We start from the raw sequence: 24,786 nt of genomic DNA on the forward strand, positions 1-24,786 counted from the left end.
AACTACTTTGATGCCTCAATGGTTTAGAGGTGTCAAAAATATTGACAAAGGAACCAGTTGGACAGAGAAAGTATTGTAGCGTGTTCATGCTAATACAGGATTACGTAGAATATATTGACCGATTACCTGGCAGAATATGGAGAAGGTCCAGGCATGCGAGGACTTCTTGGTGGCGACTGTCACAGAGAGGCTGGAGCTGGTTTCAACATTCACCCCTTCCAAATAGTCACTCAACTACGAGAAGAGACATGTATTCACACCACACACACACACACAAATCTGGACTTTAAGTAGTATTTTAGCTGACACACCAGGGTGAACCTAGTGACAAACCTAGTATCAGTGCCAGCTGAGAACGGTACAATTATCTCCACTACATTTGTCATGCTGAAACACATTGTGAAGATGTAGATTTTCTTTGGTGCGCAACACCCACACACAACTGCATATGACTCAGGCTATACATACCACTTTCTCTGGGGACAAGGAATTCATCCACTTCTCAATAAGAGTTTCCATGTAGTTCTCTGTGAAGTGCTTGCTCTCCTGGTGCTGCTTTAGTCGGATGAGGCGCGAGGCGTAGCGCTTCTGCCACTCCATCAGCTCCTCCTGGGAGTGCGCCGACGTACACTGGGCCCCGTACCGACACAGGCCCTGCTCCAAGTACCTACGGTACAAAATGCCAATGCAACAATTGAGGGCACACACACACACAAGAGAAGCTGCCAAATACATGTGCAGTGTGTCTCAATCAGATGAAAATTGTTCCTGCATCCGTACAACACTATACAGAACCTAGAAAAATACAATTTTGGAGGAATTCCATTCCTCTGGCGGTCTGGACCAGGGGATAGGCAGAGAAAATGTACATTGGATGCCCCACATAAAGCACCTTTCCAAAAAAAAATATATATCATGGAAACTTTTTTCCATAATTCCATTCAAAAAAATTAACTTTCATAGATTATAGATTCAGTGCACATAACGTAAATGATTTCAAGTATTTGTTTATCTTTACACAATTTTGGCTTCCAGCTCATAAAACCCACTAAAACAGAATTAAAAAAAAAATTAATACTGTGAAGAAATCACCATTTACTCCTCCTCCTTTTTGCAGAGCATGAATGTTTTAATCTGAATGCCACATTAAGAAATTAGGATCACGTCAAATCAATCAAAATATGGTACTAAATATGGTAAACAGAAATATCAATCTTCAATACTTGGTTGGGAATCCCTATGCCTTCATCAGCCTGTGGCATTGTCCGCGGGTTTTGGTTTCCTTGATGCTTGCTATTGTGTAAAAATAAACAAATAAATACTTGAAATCATTTACGTTGCGTGTACTGAATCTATAATCTATGAACATTTTACTTTTTGAATGGAATTATGGAATTAAACCAACTTTTCAATGATATTAATTTTTTTTGGAAAGGTGGTGTAATTCATCCATCCATCTTAATAACTAAATGTATTTATTTATTTAAATCAAGGCTATTGATTTGTTTATTTATTTATTTTTGATTGTTTTTACAGCAGATAGAGCTTGCTGCTTATTAGAAATGATAAATATAGATAATATAAATATCTATTTCTGAGGTGTCCGCTCCACTGGCCTAGCAGTCCAGGCACATACCGCATGTAGGCTCTAATGCAGCCTGACAACATGTTGCAGGTTCAAATCCCGATCCTGATAACCTTTGCTGCATGTCACTCCCCATCTCTCTCTCCTCGTTTCCTGTCAGTCTGCACTGTGTACTATGAATAAAGGCAGATAAGCCCCAAGAATTTCATCTGTTTTTTTCATGACCGGAAATGACGAACAGATGGCGGCTTTCGGGAATAGCCAGACTCTATATAGCATTCGAAGACTGTGGAATAGTTGTCTGGCTTAACCCATTATAGGCAGGAACCCCTTTTTGTAACTAGTATTCCTTTCAGGACGGGAACCCCTTTTGGGGTAGTTGTTGCCATGTACAGTATATAGCAACATACATTTTAATAAATATTTGAAGGTTTTCAGAAAACTTAGGTCAGGATTTAGAAAGGGTTTTAAAGATGTGGTTAATTTGGGCATTTTATTTTGCGGTTTCAGCCTCAAACTTCAGAATCTTAGTTTCTGAACCAATCAGAGAGTCGCATCCCTCCAGGCTATGTCTCATGCATGACCACATGCAGTGACGTTTGTAAACAAAGTGACAGACACCAGCAAAGCCATTTATTTCTAACCTATACAGAACCTATATACATATTTTAGCGTGACGATTAAGTTTAAACCGAGTATTACAATACTATTATTATTATTGTCTGGATGTCATCTTGAATGAGTAGTTTGTAATCAAAAGCACGTTGGAAGACAATGCAGAAATGGGAATCAAAATGGGTGAGCTTAATTTTTAATGGCTTTTATTGATGTGTAGCTCTACACGTCATCACGCAGTACGTTTTCGTTTTAAGGAAGTAATTCACATTTAATTTTATGGACTTTTGATAGTAAATACACAAAGATATACATAATTTTTTTTGGCATCCATTGTTAGGTATGCCCATATGATGACCACGGATATGGTCTAAAATTGTGAAAAACTTATTTTTAATTTCACCTTTAAAAGTTCCAGCAGGGGGTAACAGTTCCAGGAGAGTTTCAGAGTTCTCTTTGATGCGTTTCTACTAGTTTGGGGTTGATTGGATGTTGCATGTTGTCATGCTATATGCATGAAAAAGGTCTAGGCGCCCACCACAACTTTCTGCAACATACAGTTCAATTGTACTACAGTACCTTTTGCAAAGGGTGTACTCCTCACTGCTGGTGACTCCACGGGGCGGCGGGCGGAACAGCCAGCCATCTTCGACTTCTACAAAGACAGAGTCCAGGGGAAATGTAAGAGTGCTAAAGCCAGGACTCACTTCAATCAGCTTTTGAATTAATGAACCAAAAAAAGAAAAGAGAACATGAAAGCCAAAATAGGCCCACTTGGTCTTTCACCATGCCCAAGATCTGCTGAGAAAACTGTGGCCCTGTCCAGTGTCCACAGTGAAGCACTGAGAAAACTGTTGAGCCTTTCTTGTCTTTTTTTCAAGCTTAACTACAGGTGCGGTGGTCACAAAAACAGAGGAAAACTGACTCACTGTATAAAAATGAAAGAGAACTGCTTACAGTATGTTTTAACAGCGGGTAACAGCCAGACGAATTTTCCGGAAGTGCATTGTTTGTCTATGGGACCCGGCGATAACCGGCGATAGCAGGCGAACACGCGATGGTCGAAAAGTGGGTGGTGCAACGTCGCCCGAAAAGATACAAATAATTCATCTTTTCAGGCAATAACAGGCGATTGGGCGATGTGTCGGCCAATGCTCGCCCGTTGTTAAAACGTACTGTTAGGGGTCTTGTGATATGACCCCACAAATAATCGGAGATCGGATATCGGTCATAATTTCAATATTGTGCATCTCTAGTGCAAAGGCGTCTGCAGCTCCAAATGTTACTTTGTCCACACAGTGTCTGCAGACCACGGTTTAAAGTCCGCCAGATGGAGTGCTAAAATGAAACTAGGATAATATGGGGATCTTGGTATCTACAGAGAAATGGCATGACTCCAATGTGGATCTCAGACTTGGTCGACGCAAACACACACAACCCGTCATAGACGGCTAGCCCCTTGCAGAGCCACGCCATAAAAAAAGGGTTGTGAAACGACGTTTGAAATTGGTTATTTTAGTGAAAACACGTCCGCACTCCCAGTTCCTTTTTAAGCAGGTGCGTAGGTGATAAGGCAGAACATGTAAGACAGTGGTCGTGAGACCTAAGCCTGAAAAAGGTCTAACGAAACGTTGCTCTAAATAAAACTTTCTTGAACCAGCAAGTGGCAGTGTGCGAGTCTACTGTCTTACAAATTGGGTATTTTGACAGCCTGTGCCAAACATAACAAATCATTGATCTACTGGTAGTCGAGGTCCCGCTTCCGTGATAAATAGTTTGAGCTTCATTTTAAATGGTTCTCAACTCCTTACCTTCCTCTGGCTCCTCTGTGTATTGCGGCGCCATCTCACTAGTTACAGCCTGAAGCAGGACAGGAGAAAAACAGTGACAAACACAGACACACAGAAAAAGAAAAAAAATTAGAATTCCCATTATGTCAACTAGTGCTGTCAGAACGAATTTCATAATATGAAAGAAATTCGAATATTAAAAAATATATATATATTCGAAAGCTAAAATTGCCATTCGAATGGAGCTTTTATCATTTATTATCCCAGTTCATTCTGTTGGCAAGATTTAAAAATAATAAGCCCCGACTGCCTGCAGAGTTTATTTCTCCTGCCTTCTGTGTTATTTATCCACTATACATTCTGCGTCTACTACATCCTGTAGTTCACTTAAGAAATAAAAGTATTGTTACAAGCAGCTTTTATTTTGAAGAGGAAGAGGAAGTTGTTTCAGGTTGTAGCCAGCTACCATGACAGTCTACCGGTGCGGGTGGCAGTGGAATAATAACAACAACATGCTTTTAGCCAAAGTTCATAAAAACCGCATGCGTCTATGACTTAAACAATGTAGGCTAAACACTTTGGAATTACTTTAAACATGGTATATCCTCCGTGGCGGCGTCATTAGGTGAGTACTAGTTAATTAATTGTTAAGTTTCATAGTATCATTCATCATCAACAGGCTGTTGTTTGATGCCCCCCAAAATGAACAGGTTACAGCCTAAGGATTCTCATTCTGTCACTGCCTGCAAGGATGGCCGCCGTGCCATTTCTTATAAATTATCTAATTCATATGTGGGTCGTCGTGGGTCCACTCCACGTGGAGTTGTTATTGTTCATGTGCCACGGTGCGCGCCGTGGAGAAGGCATTAGGAGCGCAGCGCAACAGCCTAGTAATAGTATGGCATATTATTGTCTGTACTCTCTGCACTCTCTTTCTGTCCATGCAGTCCTACGTGTATAGGCTGGCGATTGTGGCGACTTTAATTTGGTTAATAGGCTAAAGAGAGAGCTGTAAAGGGGATATTGTCTATGGTCAGTTCATGGTGTGTATCATTCTCGTTTTTAACCGGGCCGTGGCCCGTGATAATGCGTCGCAATGACGGTAGGCAGTAGCCTAATAATACAATGTAACCAACTTGCGCAAGCATTAAAAAATGGGTTGTTATTCTGTGTATTATTATAGGCTAAATATGAGCTAAAATAAACAATGTAAATATTCGAATATTTCCGAATATTACAAATAATGAAGCAATGAAATTCGAATTGGATTATAGAGGTGAACTGACAGCACTAATGTCAACTAGAGACATAGCCATGCAAACACATGAATAAGGGGACTTGTTGTACACCACTGGGTAATAATGCTACAAGCTACAAGGGAGTGCACAGCAAAATAATTAAGTCAGCGATGGAAATAGGCCACATTAGTCATCTCCATGGCTGTCATCTCTGACCCTTAAATACACAGGGAAATCCTGAATGTTAAATTAAGTCGAAGAGTGTAAAAATGGACACTTACTTCGATTTCTGAGAGGAGCATTTTTAATCTGGTCAAATCCTTTGTGACGATACCATTCTGTTCAAGAGGAGGGAGAAAACAATTACTACAATGCAATGAGCATCAAGGTAATGGAAATATCGATCTTGTTTGGTACCATTTTCTGAAAATGACATCCATTCATCTTCTGCTGGGGAAAGTCTGTTCAAGCCTTGTACTAATCAATAATGCATCGATTAACATGCAGATGAAAGTTGCCATATCACAGGCATGTCAAAAGTGGATTGGGAGGAAATGTGTCACTACCCTTTCATAGTTATTGAGATTAAACAAAACACACTCTCCAACCAATACCGGATCCGAAGTGGTTGATTGGCCATATATTCCACAGTTTTAACTCTTAACTGTTTAATAGTTTTGAATGTCACAGGTGTGCACGTGTGTCCCAAATTTGTCTTATTTTGCTCTAGGCAGTCAATGGCTGAGTTTCCCAAAGGAAATATGCATATTGAGTGGGCGTGTGAACATAGATATTCCGTGTATAGATATAGATATGCTACGCAATGGTAGGTCTGAGGCCTGGTATGGTAGGTCTCAGGCCTACCATACCGGCCTGACCAGTCAATAAAATAATGCTGAATTAAATAGCTTGTATTGGCAACTTTGACTGCGCAATAACCTCCCATTTAACCTCCTTGTATAGGCCTATATTTATTACCCATTTATAGAACCCACAACGAATGTTATTCCATTTAATTCACTTGCACAATGGGACAGTAGTGTTTTCATATAGGCTTACATTTACCTTGCAGACATCACTTCGCCTCTGAAATTTTATTTAATAATATTTGGACTGCTGCACAGATGACTCTTGGTACCATTACGAGAGATAACAGGCCATGTTGATCAAAATAACATGTTTTCTAAGTTTTCTAATTGTGTTGACTTAAATTAACTTAAGTAATGCAGCTGTTTAACAATTATTCAGTTCAGTGGAAGGAACACGTTATTCCGACCAGTTCCTTTCCCCTCCATCAGGCACCTAGGCTAGCCAGGGGGTGGTAGTTTAAAGACCAGCATGTTTTTGTGAGGGTATCTACCCTAGGGGACACGGGGAGAACATGCAAACTCCACACAGAAAGGCCCTTTCGCCAACACCTCCTCAGGTATGGGCACTGATGACACAGAGGAGGGAACACGCCCCCAGTGCCCACAGCGTCCCCAGCGCGAAACCCAGGACCTTCTAGCTGTGAGGCGACAGCACTACCGACTGTGCCACCGCGACCCACCCTATGTTGTTGTGTTTGACAGTGTTCCCCAAAAAAGGACATGTTGTCTGACATGTAGCCAATTAGGCCGCACACAGGCTTCTGTGTGCGGCCTAGAGGGGTGTGTTCAAGCTACGTGCAACACAACATTTATTTGGGAAACCCAGCCAATGTCATCGTTCTCAACTTTTCACATGGGTCAAAAGGAAGGCTCTAGATCGTGCTCTAGATCGTGATCCTACTCAAAAAGTAGCAGAAATAAAACAACGGCAAAGTGAAAAAGAAATGGTTAATAACAATTAGGGGAAATGGAGGAAAGGAGGTCAGCAGTGGGGGGCAAAGAAAACAGTCAAGCACTGTCAACGAGGAAGTGAGGACACAGGAGAAATAGAAGGAGAGTGGCGGACGCCAAGGACTGTCTAAAGAGGACAAGAAGCGAAGACCGTAAGGGCGCCGCCATGTTGATCACATGGTGCTCCATGGAAGGAAAGAAACATGCGCAGTGGGCTTTATGCAGCCAACACTTCCACGTTCAGCTTCCTTGGTCTGCAACTGCGCATGTTCCTCTATTTTCGTCCATGCTAAACCCCTTATCCCTAAAATACTGCCTTTTTTTTAACTTTAAAAACCTTTTTGAATAGTTAAAATAGCCAATCTACAAGCTCACAACATGTCGATGTAGATCGGCTAGTTGAACAATACAAAACGTATTCTCAAAATAGTAAAAAAAAAGGCAAAGTAGTTTAGGGATAAGGGGTTTAGCATGGATGAGGGGCTCAATGAGCCAAAGGTCAAAGGTCAAAGAAAATGTACATTACACTGATTCACATTTCTTTTTTCCTAAACTTTGTATCTTGTTAACACTTTGACCGTCCAAAATGGAGATCTCAGTCTTTTCAAACTCATCTGTTGTCTGCCATAGACTGAGATCTCGCGCCTGGGGTATTTTTTGTCTTAAGGCTTCAATAGCTGGGCACAGCAATGTATTGATTTCCAACCAACGTGGGCAGTCGAAGTGTAAAAAGACAGGTTTTCTGTCATACGACACCAACTCTGACAAATTGTGGAAAATTATGAAGCAGAATGATGGGGCGGGGACAAGCATAGCGAAAAGAGAAAGTATGGTTCTGGTCTCCTACCAGTGGCTCTCCATACAGAGCCTTGGAGAGGATATTGCCGACCTCCGACAGACTGCTGTCCAGCACCATGGAGTGCAGGGTGGGCCGGAGGTACCCATCTCCTCTCGACAAATCCTCTGCCAGGACTGGTGGAACACACACAACAAAGGCAGACAAATGGGAAATGTTGCTTTAATGAAACTGTGCTCAAACGAGCAAGACCAAAAGTGCACACAATCGAAATAAAAGAAAAACAATGATCATACGGAGTCTTAGCAGAGCCCCAGGCTAAGTGGCTACTGCAGCACTTTGCATGGGAAATTTGAATTTGAAAAATGAATTTCTATCGAATATCTTAAATACAATGAGATTGAGCAATCCCAAGTTTTGTTTCTGTGTGTTCAATCTGAGAAATGATGGCAGGGTGGTCGCCTGGTCGCTCTAGAATGTCTGTCAGACAGACTCCAGATACTAGATACTAGTATTGTCCCGCAAAATGAATACACTTTATATATTAAAATGTTATGGTAACTCTTGTATAATCGCAATATTACCTTTGTGGGAGCGTGATTAGCTTTATCATATTACTGACACCATGCTTCCAAATGACTTACTTTTAACGGTAGTTTTAACTGTAGTAGTCGCCAAACATCATGGTGAGCGGTACTAGTTTATTTTGAAAGGATAGCAGAATAATAGGACTAGGGATGTCAAACGACTCATTTGGCAAATCGATAAATCGAGGACGCAAATCAACGTGTCAATCGATTTTTTTCCTCCATTTTTTGTTTGTTGGTGCACAGCAGTTGAGGAGAACCCAACTATGCATTCCTTTAAGAAACATAACTTCTGCAGCTGCATCCATATGTTTAGAATTTGCATCGAAGCGCAGTAATACAAAATAAACAATAATTTGTAAACAACAACGCCACTGAAGGAGCGCTATCGGCTATGCTATCGGCTATGTCCCAAATCTCAAGTGTCTGCAGCCTGTCACGAGTCCCTTAATGAACCGATACGGGACGCACGTTGTTCCGTATTTTAATGTCGGTGGGGGAATAAATACAGTATGAATGATGGCACAATTTATTTATTTGACAACTCTGACCTGCTTTCTTCACAACGAGAAGAGCGCTTAACGCTCAGAGCAGACCTGTCAGTAAGTTTACTTTACTGCCTGTGTGAGAGTTGCCAATTTGTGAGAGAAATAAGCATTCATGTCTATGAAAACAAGCCAAAAAGATGTGGCTATTTGAAAATAGGCGATCTACAAGCTCACAACGCGTCATGTAGATCTGCCATTTTCAAAACAAATTATATTATTAGTCAGACTCATTTATGGTTTGTTTTTTTCTTCTTCTCCTTCCGCAATGTGACACATTGTGAGCTTGTATGAGACATTCTGCATATTGAGTACTTTTACTTTTGGTACATTAAGTACATGTTGAATTTACTTGTAACTAGTATTTCTATATTTCAGTATTTTTACTTTTATTTTTGTAAATATTTTGAGTACTTTTTCCACCACTGGAAAAAGCCTACATATATATCGGTAGATATCGGAAATTAGGAGTTGGACAATATCGGGATATCGGTAAAAAAGTCAATATCGGACATCCCTAGTAATAAAGTATTAAATCAATTGAAGAAGCAACCAGCTGATAATCCATTCATAGGGACGAATCAAAGTGCCTGTCTGTCCACCCCTCAGGAGTGTTCAATGCCTGCCCCAGCAGGGGTTACAATGATTGGGCCAGTGGCCTTGAAAATTTACTTAAGGTAAATTCAGTGATTTAACTTAATTCAAATATCACTTTTTTGTTTTGTGGCGATAATCCTCCCTACTATAGAGTGTGCTGACCAGGAGTTCCTCCCTGTCCCCAGTTAACCCCTGGGGGTAAAAAAAAAAACCTTAGGTTTCGATTTTGGCTAGGTGGCCCAGCCTTCATCCAATCAGGATAGAGAGGGACCTTCTGCCAATCTTGTTACCGGGGCAGACAGACAGGGTTCTTTTCTAAATCACTGAATGTTCCTTTAATGCCCAGTGTGTGGGAATGTGAAATGTCCACTCACCGTGCTTGCAGTCTTCATCTGCTTGATCATAGTTTTTCTGTCGGTACAAAAAGGAAAAGAAAAGAACAGCAAAGTCGAAATCAGTTAAATGGAATTCTTTCCCCACTGCAAGGTTCAAAACCTGTTCAGATAAGCTCTGAGAATGAGTGGATTTCTCTGCTCCTCGTGGCATCTTCTGCAATGTAATTATAGGACTCCAAGTGGTCTTTATAATCCATGACGGCTTAAATAATGGCTGTAATTCTTCATCTTTTTTGTTTGTGTGTGTGTGTGTGGTGGGTGACATAACCTTACCACATGGGGGGGAAATATGTATGGTCAATCTCTTCAATTTGCAATCTCTCTCATGCAAATGGTTCGGGTGATAAAATTACAAGACCAATTTTGGAACGGGAAGGCAAATTAATGTGGCCAACGTCATACTACCGTAATGGTTCGTTAATAGAGTGGGAAAGGGTCTTATTCGGTTTGGGAGGCACTGTGAGATCTTGGAGCACTTTGTCACTACATTATAAAGCTGTGCTTGTATCCAGGGCAGGGCTCCAGTCCAGACTAACATTTTTCACCCTTGTCCCAGAACCGTAACCTGACTCCGCCAGCTGGTGGCAGCAGTGAGTTCCTCCTCCTGCTCCCACCTCCTGCGGCCGCTAGAGGCGGGATCAACGCGAGACTGGTGACGTATTGTAGCTGTGCCACAGCGCAAATGTAAACACAAGCTAACAAGACTACAACTCGAAATGAATATGGAGATATCAGATTTTTGTCCCGATGCTTCCGGTTCATCGTTTCTGCTTGAGAGAGACCAGATCAAGGTAGGAGGAGGGAGCTTTAATGTGAACTCAATACTGCCACCATCTGGCGGAGTCAGGTTACCAGAATCGTCCAGAAATATAAATGTAACAGTCTCAAAATGAATTTGATCTGTCCCCCAAAAAATTATTTAATTGATACATTTAATTTTAAGAACAGGCCAGCTCCATATATGGAGCCTGGGCAATGTTCCTGTCCAGAGCGCGGGCAGAGGCCTTTTGTGGCAGTTCTCGACAACCATAGGTCCGACGGACTCGACACCGAACAGGCAGGGAAGTCGGTGGGGTGAACGGTTTCAGAGTTACGTGCATTACAGCCGTACTCGCGTACGTACAGACAGACGTGGTGCATTTATAGATAGCTGTTGAAATGGGTTGTCAATCCTTTCTATTTTTATACCGACTGTAGTTTGTGGTTACTAACATACACCAGCCAGCCCAGGGTTGCTTGCTCTTGTAAGAGCAGAGGGGGTGTGGGTTAATTCATAGTGTGTATACGGTAAAGACTAGAACCATGCGCGATTGTTGGGAGGAATTACGGTAAAACCTGGTTTGTATTCCGTCCGCATGGCAGTGTCGCCGGGTGAATAGCCGATCTACAAGCCCACAACGTGCCGCATGCTCAGGGTTTTGAGGACTTTTAGATCGGCTATGCTCACCACCGCTCAACAGTTGTACGGACGAGGTATAACCATGCTTATAGAAACGGTCTCTACATGCATTCTGCCTGCCCGAGGAAATGTTTCGTTGTGTGGACTGTAACCGAGATGGAAGTTATTTATTTGAGACCTGTTGTTATTGAGAGTTAAATAAAATAGCATTATTAGTGTAAATAAGCCTTCACAGCACTCAGTGATATGAATGCCAGCATGGACGGCCGGCTGTGTTGAAGAAAAACACAACGTCTAGATCCAAGCAGAACCTCACCAGCCATCGTGGAGGGTTCGGTTCCAAACGGGGCTAGGTCTTGTGTAGAGATTTTATAGATGCAAAATTCTTTACAAAAATTTCATATACAATGTCTGTCCTCTATTCAAAACATCTCACTTTCAAAAGTACGGTAGGTAGAGCCCTGCGCAGGAGTGATTTATGAATCACACTCCAGCCATCTCCCATTGGATTTCTGACCACTCCGGCCCGCTCCCGCAATGATGGTTTTATATGATCGCCTGTTCCCGACCGCAGGAATTTAAATACCGCCGCAACATTTGGTTGGGGCGCCGTGGGCTCTCGCTCCAGATGCAGGGCTCTAATGGTAGGCTCTATGCGTATATCTAGTGTGCGGCAGAGCATGGTCACGCCCCGGTGGTGGAAATTAATACAAGTATCGGTATGATACAAGAGAACAGCCTATAACTTTACTCTTTTTGTAGAAGAGGCAAACTAATATTGTTTATGCCGTTTGCTTTGATGGAATAATTGATTGAACATGTACACCGCAATATGATTTGGGTGTGTTCTTAATAAAGTGTTTGTGTTGATTATTGTATAATTAATTTGTATGTGTAAACGGGGACCGCATGTAATTCAGACAGGGCCTTGCGGTTATGGTTAGGTTAGGAGATGAGGTGGGTTGTGATTTGTCAGACCAATGACAACATACTGCACCCTGTGTAAACGTGAAACATTATTGTACTGTAAAAAAGGTCTCTTTTACCTTTTTTGTATAATCCTTTTTAGTATAATAGTATTAGTTTACTATAATTAGATTAATACACGATAATCAACACCACTTTATTTAGAAGTACACACCCAATCATTGTACACGCGTGTTCAATAAATTATTCAAGTCAAAGCAAACGGCATAAACAATATTAGTTTGCATATTAGTTTGCCGTCATTCTCTTGTATTATTTTCCCACCACGGAGTAACCTAGCATCTCGGAGGACAGTCGAGACGGGCAGTGTCGGTAGGCCAATCAGAGGCAGGCGGGGCGTTACCATGTCTATGCTCAGCCGCACACTAGATATACGCAGGCTCTATATGTCCGTTCTTGGTGTGATGACATCAGATTCCATTTAACATTGCATCGTTATTATCACAAACCGAATCATATCTATAATGTCAGGTCTACTCTTTATGTAGTGCAGCAATATTTTCCATGGAAAGGAGATGGTAAGATTTATCGCTCAGCCACAGCTTGTAGATCTGCTCTGTTATACTAGTTGTTGGATGGATACAGTTCCCACATCCCACATAGTTACTTAAAATAGTTTGCAACTAAGTTATACCTGAAAAGGATGATCAGCAATGCCTGCGTCAACTTTTAGTCATTCTGACTTTGATATGCAGAGTCGGAGCCTCCCGTGTCCCAGGGGAGATTCATTTACGTCCCAAATACATTTTAGGCCCCCAGGAGGCAGTGGCTCAGGGGTAGAGTGACCGGATGTTAACTGCAAGGTTCCCAGTTCGAACCCGGGCTCCCCCAGAGTTAGTGTCAAAGTGTCCTTGAGCAAGACTCTGAACCCCTAATTGCTCCCAATGTGGAAGTTGGTGCCTTGCATGGTTTCCTCTGGCATCGGTGTGTGAATGTAATGCACAATCTGTAAAGCTTGGATAAAGGACTAAATAAATACACCATTTATCCAGGGGGGGAGGGGTTCACTTCAATACTTTGATACTAACCATGTTCACCTGGAACAATTAAAGCATGAGATCAGGAATGGATTCGAGAATACAGAGTAAGAGAAAGAATTAAGGAGTTTGTGTGTTTGGTACACAAATAGATGAACTTAGCCCCTACATGCGCTGTGGTGTGTGTGTGTGTGTGTGTGTGTGTGTGTGTGTGTGTGTATACTGTACTCACCAGTTGTAGGAGGGCAGCAATGCGGTAGACCAGGGCACGGCTGCGAAGGGGTGCAGCAGTGTCTCCGGGGGCAGCCGCAGCTAGTGACGGGGGACTCAGTGGGACGCCACCGGGGGGTCCGGGGGTGGAGGTGGGAGCTCCGAGGACAAGCAGGGCGTCTGTGCTGTGGCTGACTGCCGCCTCGTACTCCCTCCGTATCAACGATGCGCTAGCTTCTTCACATGACTTCTCCGCTCTCCTGTCCGCCATGACTCAGGGACAGAATGCCTGTGCACAGAGGAGTGGGGATAATATGGGAAGGAGACAAGAGAAGGTAGGTGGTCATGGAAGGTAAAAAGGAAATACATAAATGAATGGATGTCACGTTCAGTACTGGGCCAGTAGGGACAGGGGCTGCACCACTTGTTGACACTCGTTTGGGAGTTGAGAAGCACATGTCGACTCACCGTTATATAATCACATTATATACTTTACAGCAGGAGCATTTAAATCCAGAGACTGTATACTTGTCATACATCTCTATGCCATAATTGCTAAATTATAGACCCCCCGCACCCCCCCACCCTAACCGAGGCAGGGAACGAGAGGGGGAGAAAGATAAAGAGGACAGAGGGAGTGATGTTCTATTTCTGTCCATGTGGGGTGGTGGTGGGCCATTTGTTGACGAAGGCTTTCACAATTTGAAATATTGGTTGGTTGTACACAACACAACTCCCTGAACTAGCCTATGGATTGCGCACACACAGGGACAGAAATATAAGATACAAGTACAGGCCCTTGAGCTGAGTCGATATGTAGAACTAGACTAAGGTTCAGGCCGCTACGCAGCCCTCACACCAACACATCACCGATTTGACAGATATTTCCGAGTCACAGGGGCTTTGTCAGACTGCCCGTTGTAATATATATATATATATATATATATATAGATCCCTGGTGTCATCAGCATATGGCCATACATGAGCAATTAGGGATGGAGCTCACCCGAAAAAACCTGATAACAAGCGTCAAGCTTATTGAGTACCCGTTATCAATAAGCTTTGGACTGTTATCGAGCACCATGACGTCATGTTTAAACAATCAAGACAAGAGGCGATCAAGAAATAAATGTAATCACCCATGCTGGCACAAACATGGCGTATCGATACCTGCCAACCAGTGCTGTCTGGGTAAACAAAATTTCACTTTTAAAGTGACGGTACACAAATTAAGTTTCTTTAATATTTTATTGGTAAAAAAAAAAGGTCGATTGCCTTCCATATTTGAAAGCCCTAGTAAAAGATAGTGGTTCTGTAAAGAATGTATTGTCTCTCGTGAAATAAGTCAACTGGGTATGACATGAAATTTGTATAAAAATCAACTTCTTCAATTCAAAAGTTCAATATCAAAACCCAAACATAACTCAAATACTGTTGAAAAAATGTCTTGAGAGAGAGCAAGCGAGCGAGAGAAAAGACAAAAACGTGGGGTTTGAATCCACCACAGTGCAATGCATCAGATTTTGTCGAGCGTCTATATAGTATACGGTACTACGGGCTGAATGTCAGCGGGGAGTGTTGGGCAGGAGTAGTAGTGGGACAAAGACGCTGCGTCCAACTCTCATGTGCATAATACATACACATGCCTGGTACTTTTTGTATTTTATGTCCAACACCATTTACATAAATGCTACTCGTTATGCTCCCATGTATACATTTGTGTATTTCATCTCGTGTGTGTTGCTGTCTGTGTGGTAGGTTGTCGAACAGGAAGACAGGATAATGAGGCAAGAAGTTGGCCATGTGCAGCTGAAAACGCACCTCGCATCCTGTGCCACGACTTACGACTTGAGTAAAAATCTCATTGTTTTGGAAAAACGGATCAAATTGCTTAGTCCCCATTTCAAATGAAAGACATTAGATTAGAGCATAGACTGTAAAAGAAAATATGGACAAAGCGTTCTCCGGGTCTGATATGGACGTAAGATGAAGCCATCCACATCTTTATTACGTCATCATTGAGAGCTAGTTATACATATACTATGTATATGTAATTTGTAAGTTGATTAGTGGTATACTGTGGTTACTTTGCGCCGTACGCACCGCCCGGTTTTCGATGGTGACGTAATGACGATATGTTTTAGTGTTGGGAGGATTAAAGGTAATGCTCCTATGTATATGTATGTAATCTGGCACCACTGCCGTATCAGGCACAATTTGCTGGGACGGTGCATACGCATCAAAATTGGCGGGACGGCTGGGACGGTGCATACGAGTCCCAGGCGAAACTAGTACTTGAACGCTCTGCTTGCGCAAGTAATTACGGCGCCGACAGCGCACTCCGGCCCCCCAAAACAGACAGAAATTGGTCTGTCTGTGAGGCTGCGGGGAGTGTGTGCATGTTTCAAAGGTTAGCCTACATTTCAGTATTAGTCATGACTCATGACATGCAGTGCGTGACATGAAAATTTGCCTGTGTCACTGTGTGTGTCGTGCTTGAAGGAGGTGGCATGAGGACATCAACTACTTGGCAGACATTTAGGCAGGAGTAGATGGAAAGACAACCTAAATGACAAGATGTCTCACTATTGACTCCTCCTCAAAAGTTGCATTGGCCTAGTGGGCCCTTTGCCGATAAGCATGTCAACAGTTATGCTTGTCAAGGCCAACTGAAAATATATTTTCTACATAATTTATGCCTATGACAGGCATTATTCATTCAGCCCCTGTGCTACATTTTGTTTTGTTTTTCCAGCTCCTGTGCTAGATTTCTTTATTTTTGTTTTGTTATTTGCTTTATTTTTATAGGAGGATATACCGTAGACAGCAATCTGGGGGAAGAGAAGAGGAAACGGCACACATAGAAGAACACAGACAGAATCAAACCAGGGATGTTTTAAGTATTTGGTTGACACACTATCCAATCATTTCTGTTGTACTATGTTTAAAACAAGCTAAAGACACAAATATACCTAGCTGTTGACACTGTGATCTGAATAAACAATATCTCATAGTTAAACAAGCAAAACTACTATTGGAACTGGACTTCAATACAAGTCCCACAGCGAAATATCAGACTTAAACTACAACCAGAGATCTAACACAATATGCAATCAGAACACTTTTTAGTCGTTAAATTAAAAGGGTAAGAACACAAAGTCACTTGCAAAAGGGAACCAAATTCTTCCCAAAATAACATTTTTTTTAAAGTATAGGAAATTGACTAGCTTCAACAATAGCTGGCCCTGGCACAACCATGAACCATCTTGGCCCAGCAGTAGAAACCAGGCTACTAACAATGATCATATTTCATAAATATTGCCAAAAGAATTAGAATGCTGCACCCTAGCCAAAGCAATACGTTAATCCAGTACCAGATCAAATCAACCATTGTGCCGTGCCCTTCACATCAGGCAGAACTACTATCAGAGGGGCAGTGTGCCCTGTTGGGGAATGTTTTACACAAAAGTTCAACCTTGACCATGACCAATGGTCAAACAAATTAACGATACGATTATGAAATAGATTTTTTTTTTTTATATATGCCTTTTAGGCTTTGTAATCAAATTCCACAGGGCAAATGACAAATAACTTGTTACTTCAATATACAAAGAAATTAAAAATAGCTAATAGCTGAACTACAAGATACAATGAGTCACATATAGGGCTTAGTCGACTGGGCTACTAATAATAGCGTCAGGGACTCGCTGTGTGTGCATCTTCTAGTACACATCTGCCGAGTAAAGCCTGACTTATACTTCGTCGTAGGACATGTTGCATGCTGAAAATAGCTGATCTGCAAGCTCACGTGTCACAATGGTGAGACCTTGAGTTTGCAGATTGGCTATTTTCAGCACACAAACACTACCTGTTAAGCTCAATGATTGTGACTGCCACAATAAAAGCATATGAGCTATCACCACAAATACAAGCTATACATACGCAATGGTTGACAAGTTGAAAAGAGTGGCTTAATTTTCACATGGCCCATATGACAAGACAGAAGCAAAGTGGAAACGGATTACGGGTAGCATTTCACATTCCAAAAGGATGCAGGAAGAGTTGGCACCTAAATATTGTGGTTGCCGTAGCCGACTGCCGTAGCCGTCGTTGCTTAACCCATTCTGACCTGAGATCAGATTCATACGAGGTTTCCACTGGACACACACTGGTCTTATTAACCCATTCTGACCTGAGATCAGATTCTAAAAATGTCAGTCGCTCTTCGATTTTTCAAAAATAGCAGACCTACAAGCTCGTATCGCGCCACTCGGTGGCGCGATATGAGCTTGTAGATCTGCTATTTTTAAATAGCTAAAGCATAACATGATGCTGACACCAAAATGGGTGCCCGGTCAGAATGGGTTAAAGTCGCTATTAACAACAATATAACATCCACTCTCTGCAGTTCTATGTAGAGCGATCCCAATCAAACATTCTTGATTGACATAAACTGAAGACGATTTAGTATGATAAAAAAAAAAAAAAAAAAAAAAATCATCAAAAGAGGGTTACACACGTTTTGAGAGGTGCCTCCGCTCCATCACGGAGCTATGTGTGTTCCTATAAGAGTCTCTGTACGTGTCCGAGCACGGAAAGCTGGAACTCTGTCATTTCTCGACCGTTTTGGAAGGCTCGCCGGACCTGGGCACGTTCCTGGGGGTCTGGATATTTCGGACCCCGACACGGTAACTGTCATTTCTCAAAGATTTTTTCCAAAAATAATCAAAGTACAGAGTACAGTACAGAGCACAGTACATTACAATACAGTACAGAGCACAGTACAGTGAGTGACTATAACAATAAATGTATAGTTGCACCGCTCAGTTCACACAGGTGTGATTTCTCCCTTCTTGGAAGCATCTTATTAAAGTAAGCCATTGAATATTCTTGAAAACACAAAAACACAAAAATAGTAAAAAAATACAATGTGCAATCTTGGTCCAATAATGCTACCAGCATCCCATTAATCCATGATGAAAGCTCAAGATTTGTATTTGAGACAAACGGATCATTTCACGTTGGGATAGTTCAACTGTGGCACTCCGAGTCAGCTCTTATCTAGTCTCTTATGACCATGACTGACACACAGACAACATTCTGAGGCAGTGTGGATGCAGAGGGCTTTGAAAACTTTTGGTATGACACATAAATGCAAGGTGTCTGCATAACAGACAAAATTAAGACACAATACAGAATAGATATAGTGGAAATTATTATTAACCCATTTAGGCCTGACCTCGAAATTTTATAAAATTCTTCTAAATCCTCCAGTTTTCTGAAATATATATTTTCACGATTTTTCTAAAATAGCAGACCTACAAGCTTGTAGCACGCCACTCGGTGGTGCGCTAATGAGCTTGTAGATCTGCTATTTTTCAATAGCTAAATTATAACATAATATTTAAAACACCAAAAGGCCCAAAATGGGTTAAAATTAATCATATTTTACATGTCCCTTCTACCGGATAGAGAGGAAACTAGCGGGAGAAAGTAAGAGGAGAGACATGCAAGTGAAGACAGGGGTCAGATTCGAACCCTGCACTGACTGAGAGAAAATGGTCTAACTCTGTGCACTAACTGGCTGAGGCAGCAGGCACTACCCCACACCACTAGTTTAGGTTAAAGCCAGTTCTCCACCAAGCCGATTTGGCAGCGGAAGAAAAAAAATCATTAACGGATTTGCATGAATCACGCGTGACATATTTGGAATAAAAACGGCAATTTTCCCTGAAAAGCTACACTTTTGCATGTCTGGTAAATACTCCACTGTGTATAGTGGACCTCTAGGGCTCTATTTTCGTCCCTGCTAAACCCTAAACTACTTTTTTTATATTTTGAAAAACATTTTTGAATAGTTAATACTAGTTATAGCCAATCAACATCGACACGGTACGAGTTTGTAGATTGGCAATTTATTTTAAATATTCAAAAATGTTTTTCAAAATAGTAAATTCCTATATCGATCGATCAACTCCAAAGCAAAGCTAGTGCAAAAATGCTATGTGTTTATTTTTATTTTTTGCCAGGTGAAGCCTGGCCTACATACGATGCTGTTGGCTTTAGCGACCAAGTCATGATTGGCTGCCCCTACGTCAATGGCATACTATGAAACGCCACCTAAGCCAATGTAGCCTTGGTCCCAGCCATACTCATCTGCGAAGAGAAAAGCCTGGTCACAACCTAAAGCATAGCCAGAAATGTCGGTCCGGAACATCCGTTACTTAAAACGGATGCGCCAGCATATTTCAAAATATAGGCGCTAGAGTGCCAGCAGATATGGCAGATTTTACTCTGAAAGGTCTAGGGTTGTTCCGATCCAATCACGTGATCGTAAATCGGGGCAGATAGTCATTTTTTAATGATCAGAATCGGATCGGGAGCAAAAAAAACATGAGCGGGACATCCCTAGTATCAATATTATATTATCCATATGATGATATGGACTGGATATTGTCTGTGATATTTTACTATTGTGAAATAAGTGTTCCAGAGATTAAAATCTTGCATCTTAAAACGCAGTTTATAGTTAAGCAATAAAACAACGACCTGTTTTTTTATTCTAGTTTATTTTGCTAGCTTTAGTTATAATAATAATTTCTTTTTTCTACATGAATATAACCACAAATTACTCCTAACGTTGTTGAAGTGGGACTCATAAAATGTCCCTGTGACTCATCTAAAAGACCATCCCTGCATCCCGGGACTCATTACATTGAAAACCTATTTACATCACTGGTGTTCTATAAAAATCGGTATCGGCAGATACTCAAAATCAAATAATCGGAATCGGATCAGGAGCAAAAATACATGATCGGGAAAAAGGTCCCCCCTTCCGTTCCCCCCAAAAACCAGGAGGCATAATCTTCTATTCGTACCTCACCCTAAAGTCTCTCTAGAAGCGTTTACATTCCAAATGAGTTGCATGCTGAAGTCAGAAAGGAAAACAGAACATTGCCCATCTGGTCAAAACCATGGAGGGTTCCCTAGTTCAGGAGATACGAGCCATTCTTTCTGAGCCGTAAACAAGGAAGTGAACGGCAGCAATTTTTTATATCAATAGAAAAGCCCTAAAGACGTGTATACACGTCTATGGCCAAAATTGTGTTTCCCCCCCGAATACGATATTTTCCGACCAAACACTTTCATACAGGGAGAATGTAAACAGATTTGTAAAGCATCAACGTCATTTAATTTAGCAGTACTTCCGCCCAAATCCCGCTACTACTACAAATTCGAGCAATGCACTCTACAGCGTAGGTCTTGCCCAGCGTGAAGCCAATGGGAGTCTGCACCACTCGTATAGCCAATCGTGTAGTAGCGACCTAGTCATGATTAGCTGCCCCGCAGAAGTCTGCACCCACACTGCATCCAATGCCGCAGCTCGAAGCTACTGACAAGTTTGACAACAACAGCTGCTAATGTCTTGAGCTAACTGGAGAACAGGAAAGCCACAACAACACTGTGATTGAACCAAGAACAGCAGAACGTCTGAAACGAACACAATCAACACCCGCAAGGCTGTGACACAGAAACATACACGTAATAATAATAAAAATACGAGAAGAAAAAGGGGGGGAGGGGGACAGATTATTTCACCTGGCAGTTAATGATACACGTGTCATTCTTGTTTTTGTGCAGAATGCAGAGGCTCTGGTGTTGCCAGATTCAGTGCGACCAGGTCTATGAAAAACAAGTCCAAAAGAAGCAACCAGTTTCACCACTTGAGCCCTATTACATCAGCCATTTTCAAACGGAATCGTGAAAGCAAGCCCAAATAAGCACTTCTGAAACAAGCTCAAAATAAAGCAACCCACAACTATGAATATTTAAGCGACTTTACAGGAAAACAAGCCCAAAGTCACTTATAACAACAAGCAGACCTGGCAACACTGCAGCCTAGTGCTACAGGCTACTTTGCATGCACAAAAACATTTTTTCATCGGCCAACTGGTTTACTTTGTGCTGAAGGCTAGCCTGTTGTACTCTGTCAGAGTTGGAAAGAGTCTGTTGGAGTTGGAAACAGTCTCTTTGGTAGAGAAACACCATAATATTCTTTGAAAATACATAGTTTGGAAATTAAAATCCCACAGCGCAGCACTCCTTTAACTTCCTGGAGTACTTATGGTAAGTCATTTCCCCAGAGATTACTCATGCCATTTTCAGCATTGTAATGCAGTGTCTGCCTCATGAGTACATCTGTGGGGTGGTGTGATACTATGTTTCCCCAACGTGCACACCAGAATGGAATGGACAATAGAGTCTGAAATGCTACCCTGGAGCCCTGCAATGGGATTGGGATTCTGCAGGTACGGCAGACATGGACCCGTTTGATTCCCACAGCTCGAGTTCCTCCACTCCACTCACATGATTTAATTTTAGGTAGACACTCTCGGGCTGCTACGTTATTTATCAAACTCAAGATGACAGCCTGACGGTGCATTACTCATACACTTAAACAGTACATTAGAATATGTATCTGATAACATTGGAGGTGAGAAAAAAGCAATGCATGAAAGTGCTGTTAGAATTGCTCCCCTCTCTCTGTTCTTATATGTGCTCTGTGCAGTGTGTAGAGTTCAGAGATCCCATAGCCTGGAGGGAACGGGATTGTCGGCTGACAAAGTGATTGGTCCAAAAAAAACACACCCCCGTTTCTGAGCTAAACTTACCAAAACTATATAGCAATTTCATGGCATGGATGGAGGTCAATAATATGACTCAACTGTTGTTGCCTGTTGGGCTTTGGTTTACAATGTTATGATTTGACCCTCTCTTATGCTAAATGCAGTACCTTTGAGGGTTTTGGGGCAATATCGGTCATTGTTTTAGGTTGTTAATAGATTTCCAAAAACAAAAGAAATGCACATTTCCATAAAGCAAGCATTTGTCGAATCAGATATTGATAAGAGTAGACCATTAAACACAAAGAAAGCTTGCTGCAAATAGCCACCTGGTTACTTTTAAAACACCTGGGGTACAAAACAATTTTGCGTATTAAACTCCTGGGCTACTGTTTATTAATTTTACTTTGACCATGTCCTAGCGCTTAAGGTGCTTAGGCATTCATGCAATTAATTAATTGACAGCCTTAAAGGCTCATACATAGTCTGGATTTTTGGTGGTGGGGTGACCACCAAACTACAACATGACGTCACGAGCCGCGGTGAAGAGCAAACCACCGCCACCGCTCCAGCCCTTCTCTGTTTTTACTCACAACGGCTCAATGTTATTTCAGATCCGGTGGTCAGCTCCGGCGGTCACCTCACCACCGAAAATCCAGACTATGAATAGGCCTTAAGGCTCATACATAGTCTGGATTTTCGGTGGTGAGGTGACCACCGAACTACAACATGACGTCACGAGCCGCAGTGAAGAGCAAACCACCGCCACCGCTCCAGCCCTTCTCTCTGTTTTTACTCACCACCGCTCAACGTTATTTCAGCTCCGGTGGTCAGCTCACCACCAGAGCGGTGGTCACCTCACCACCAAAAGAACAGACTATGAACAGGCCTTAAGTCATAAAGAATGTCTTCCCTGGACCAATATCCTGGTATTTAATTAATGAGTGCAGACACACAGATGTGTGCAGATTTGTGTAACTGGAAATTACAGAAAACCCATCATACAAAAGGTATTAAATAGGGATGGCTGAATGACAATTATAACAAGTGACAACTATTGTAATGTCTGACAATAATGGGAAAACAATAAAAGTAGCAATATGAACCACTGCAATGTCTAAATCAGCAGACTGTAATTAATTGTATAGAGGTCTAAAATCGATGTTTAAACAAGGTATTCTAGTGTATTAGGTCATATTTGCCAAAAATCCTAATATATCATATTGTACGATATTTTGTATGTTCTCACTGTCTAGAACCTTTCCAAGCCCTGACGGCCCAAAATACTCAACATGAACCCACCAAAACAATTATATTTGAACTGGGTTTGATCTCAAAAGTCCCATTTATATCTTTCCCAAAATATTTGCTCTAGTCTAGTCTGTCTGAATGTCAGTGTTGTATGTGTAGAAAATATGACTTTCAATGTCCAAAACATAGACGTGTCACTATAGAATGAGAAACACCAATCACTATTGTGCTGAACTGTCAGAACAAAAACACACAATCTAGGTCACGCCATAACATAAACAAAAAAAAGATAAACATTATTTCTGGATTCCGGGCCGGACAAGAATAGATGCACGACGGTCCATTTGCATGTCAGAACTACAACAATAACAAACACTCCTAAATGGGACATGGCTCTTTACTGTGTAGACAAGGACAACATGAGGCTGAGTTTCAGTTCTGCCGTGGCTTTCAGTTGGCTAGCCGAGGAGTTGTAAAAAGCTAGCTTTAACCAAACCAACTAAACAATCCCAACAGATCTATCTGGGCCGATCGTCTAGTTTTGTAGCAATGTGAAAACATCGCTGGAAAACTTGCTGGCATTTCTCAACTGCAGGCCAGAAGTGTTCATCGAAACAGTGCATGTACATAAACAAACTGATGGAAATGTCTTAGCGGTTGTTGTGGGTTTCTTTTTTTTCTTTTTCCCCTTAGCTAACTCTCCTAGCTGGCAAACTTGAATTCTGCAAGAGCGATCACTGTCAAAATTGGACAATTTGCTGATTTTTGAGAAGTAATCGGCGATTTGCAACTGATCTGAGATGTTGACAACATTTTCATGGCTAATACCGAGCTTGCTGGTAAAAATAGGGCCTTTACTTGGCACCAACTGACAACAGGAACAGCTAACGGGCTATATGCTAGCTGGGTTAGCACACCAAACGGGGTTCGAGGCCTGTGGTTTTTGTCGCGGTTTTTAAGCACATATAACTGATCTGACATTGGACTGTTGTCGGGACGTGAACGCAACACCTTCGCCACTTTCATAACACTTTTCGGACGGGATTTATATCAGTATCGTCGCATCAAAAAACACAACTGAAAGGGCTGGAAATGGGAAGTCTACACTTACCTAGCTTTACTTTCTACGCCATCTTGGATCCACTTGTCAGCCCCTCGCAAAGCATAGTGGGATGTTACTCCTCTGAAGGTTGAGCATGAGGTTGAGAGGATTTGGCTGTTTTGTGCGGGCGCGCGCTTGTGTGTGTGGCATCTGCCATAATAACATACCGTGTTGTCATGTTTGCTATTTTAAAATATCAACATAATCTCACACAAAAGGTTAACAATCAATGCAATCCATAGGAAACACACTTTTATGCTGCACTGTA

General features: G+C 41.8%; 1 protein-coding gene across 1 annotated transcript in view; it reads right to left on the minus strand.

The window, feature by feature from the left end:
• Positions 1-24,573, minus strand: part of helz (helicase with zinc finger) — a 76,122-nt gene extending 51,549 nt beyond the window's left edge. Inside the window, exons 1-9 of the mRNA XM_083766011.1 lie at positions 24,528-24,573; positions 13,564-13,830; positions 9,948-9,984; positions 7,896-8,020; positions 5,510-5,566; positions 4,012-4,060; positions 2,780-2,855; positions 469-667; positions 127-234 (exon numbers count right to left, since the gene is read on the minus strand). Coding sequence (XP_083622137.1) covers positions 127-234; positions 469-667; positions 2,780-2,855; positions 4,012-4,060; positions 5,510-5,566; positions 7,896-8,020; positions 9,948-9,984; positions 13,564-13,812 — 900 coding nt within the window. The 5' untranslated portion in view covers positions 13,813-13,830; positions 24,528-24,573. The remainder of the gene's footprint in view (positions 1-126; positions 235-468; positions 668-2,779; positions 2,856-4,011; positions 4,061-5,509; positions 5,567-7,895; positions 8,021-9,947; positions 9,985-13,563; positions 13,831-24,527) is intronic.
• Between the last annotated feature and the right edge of the window lie 213 nt (positions 24,574-24,786).

The sequence above is a fragment of the Protomyctophum parallelum genome (genome assembly GCF_964188405.1).
Source record: "Protomyctophum parallelum genome assembly, chromosome: 5".
Taxonomy (NCBI): domain Eukaryota; kingdom Metazoa; phylum Chordata; class Actinopteri; order Myctophiformes; family Myctophidae; genus Protomyctophum; species Protomyctophum parallelum.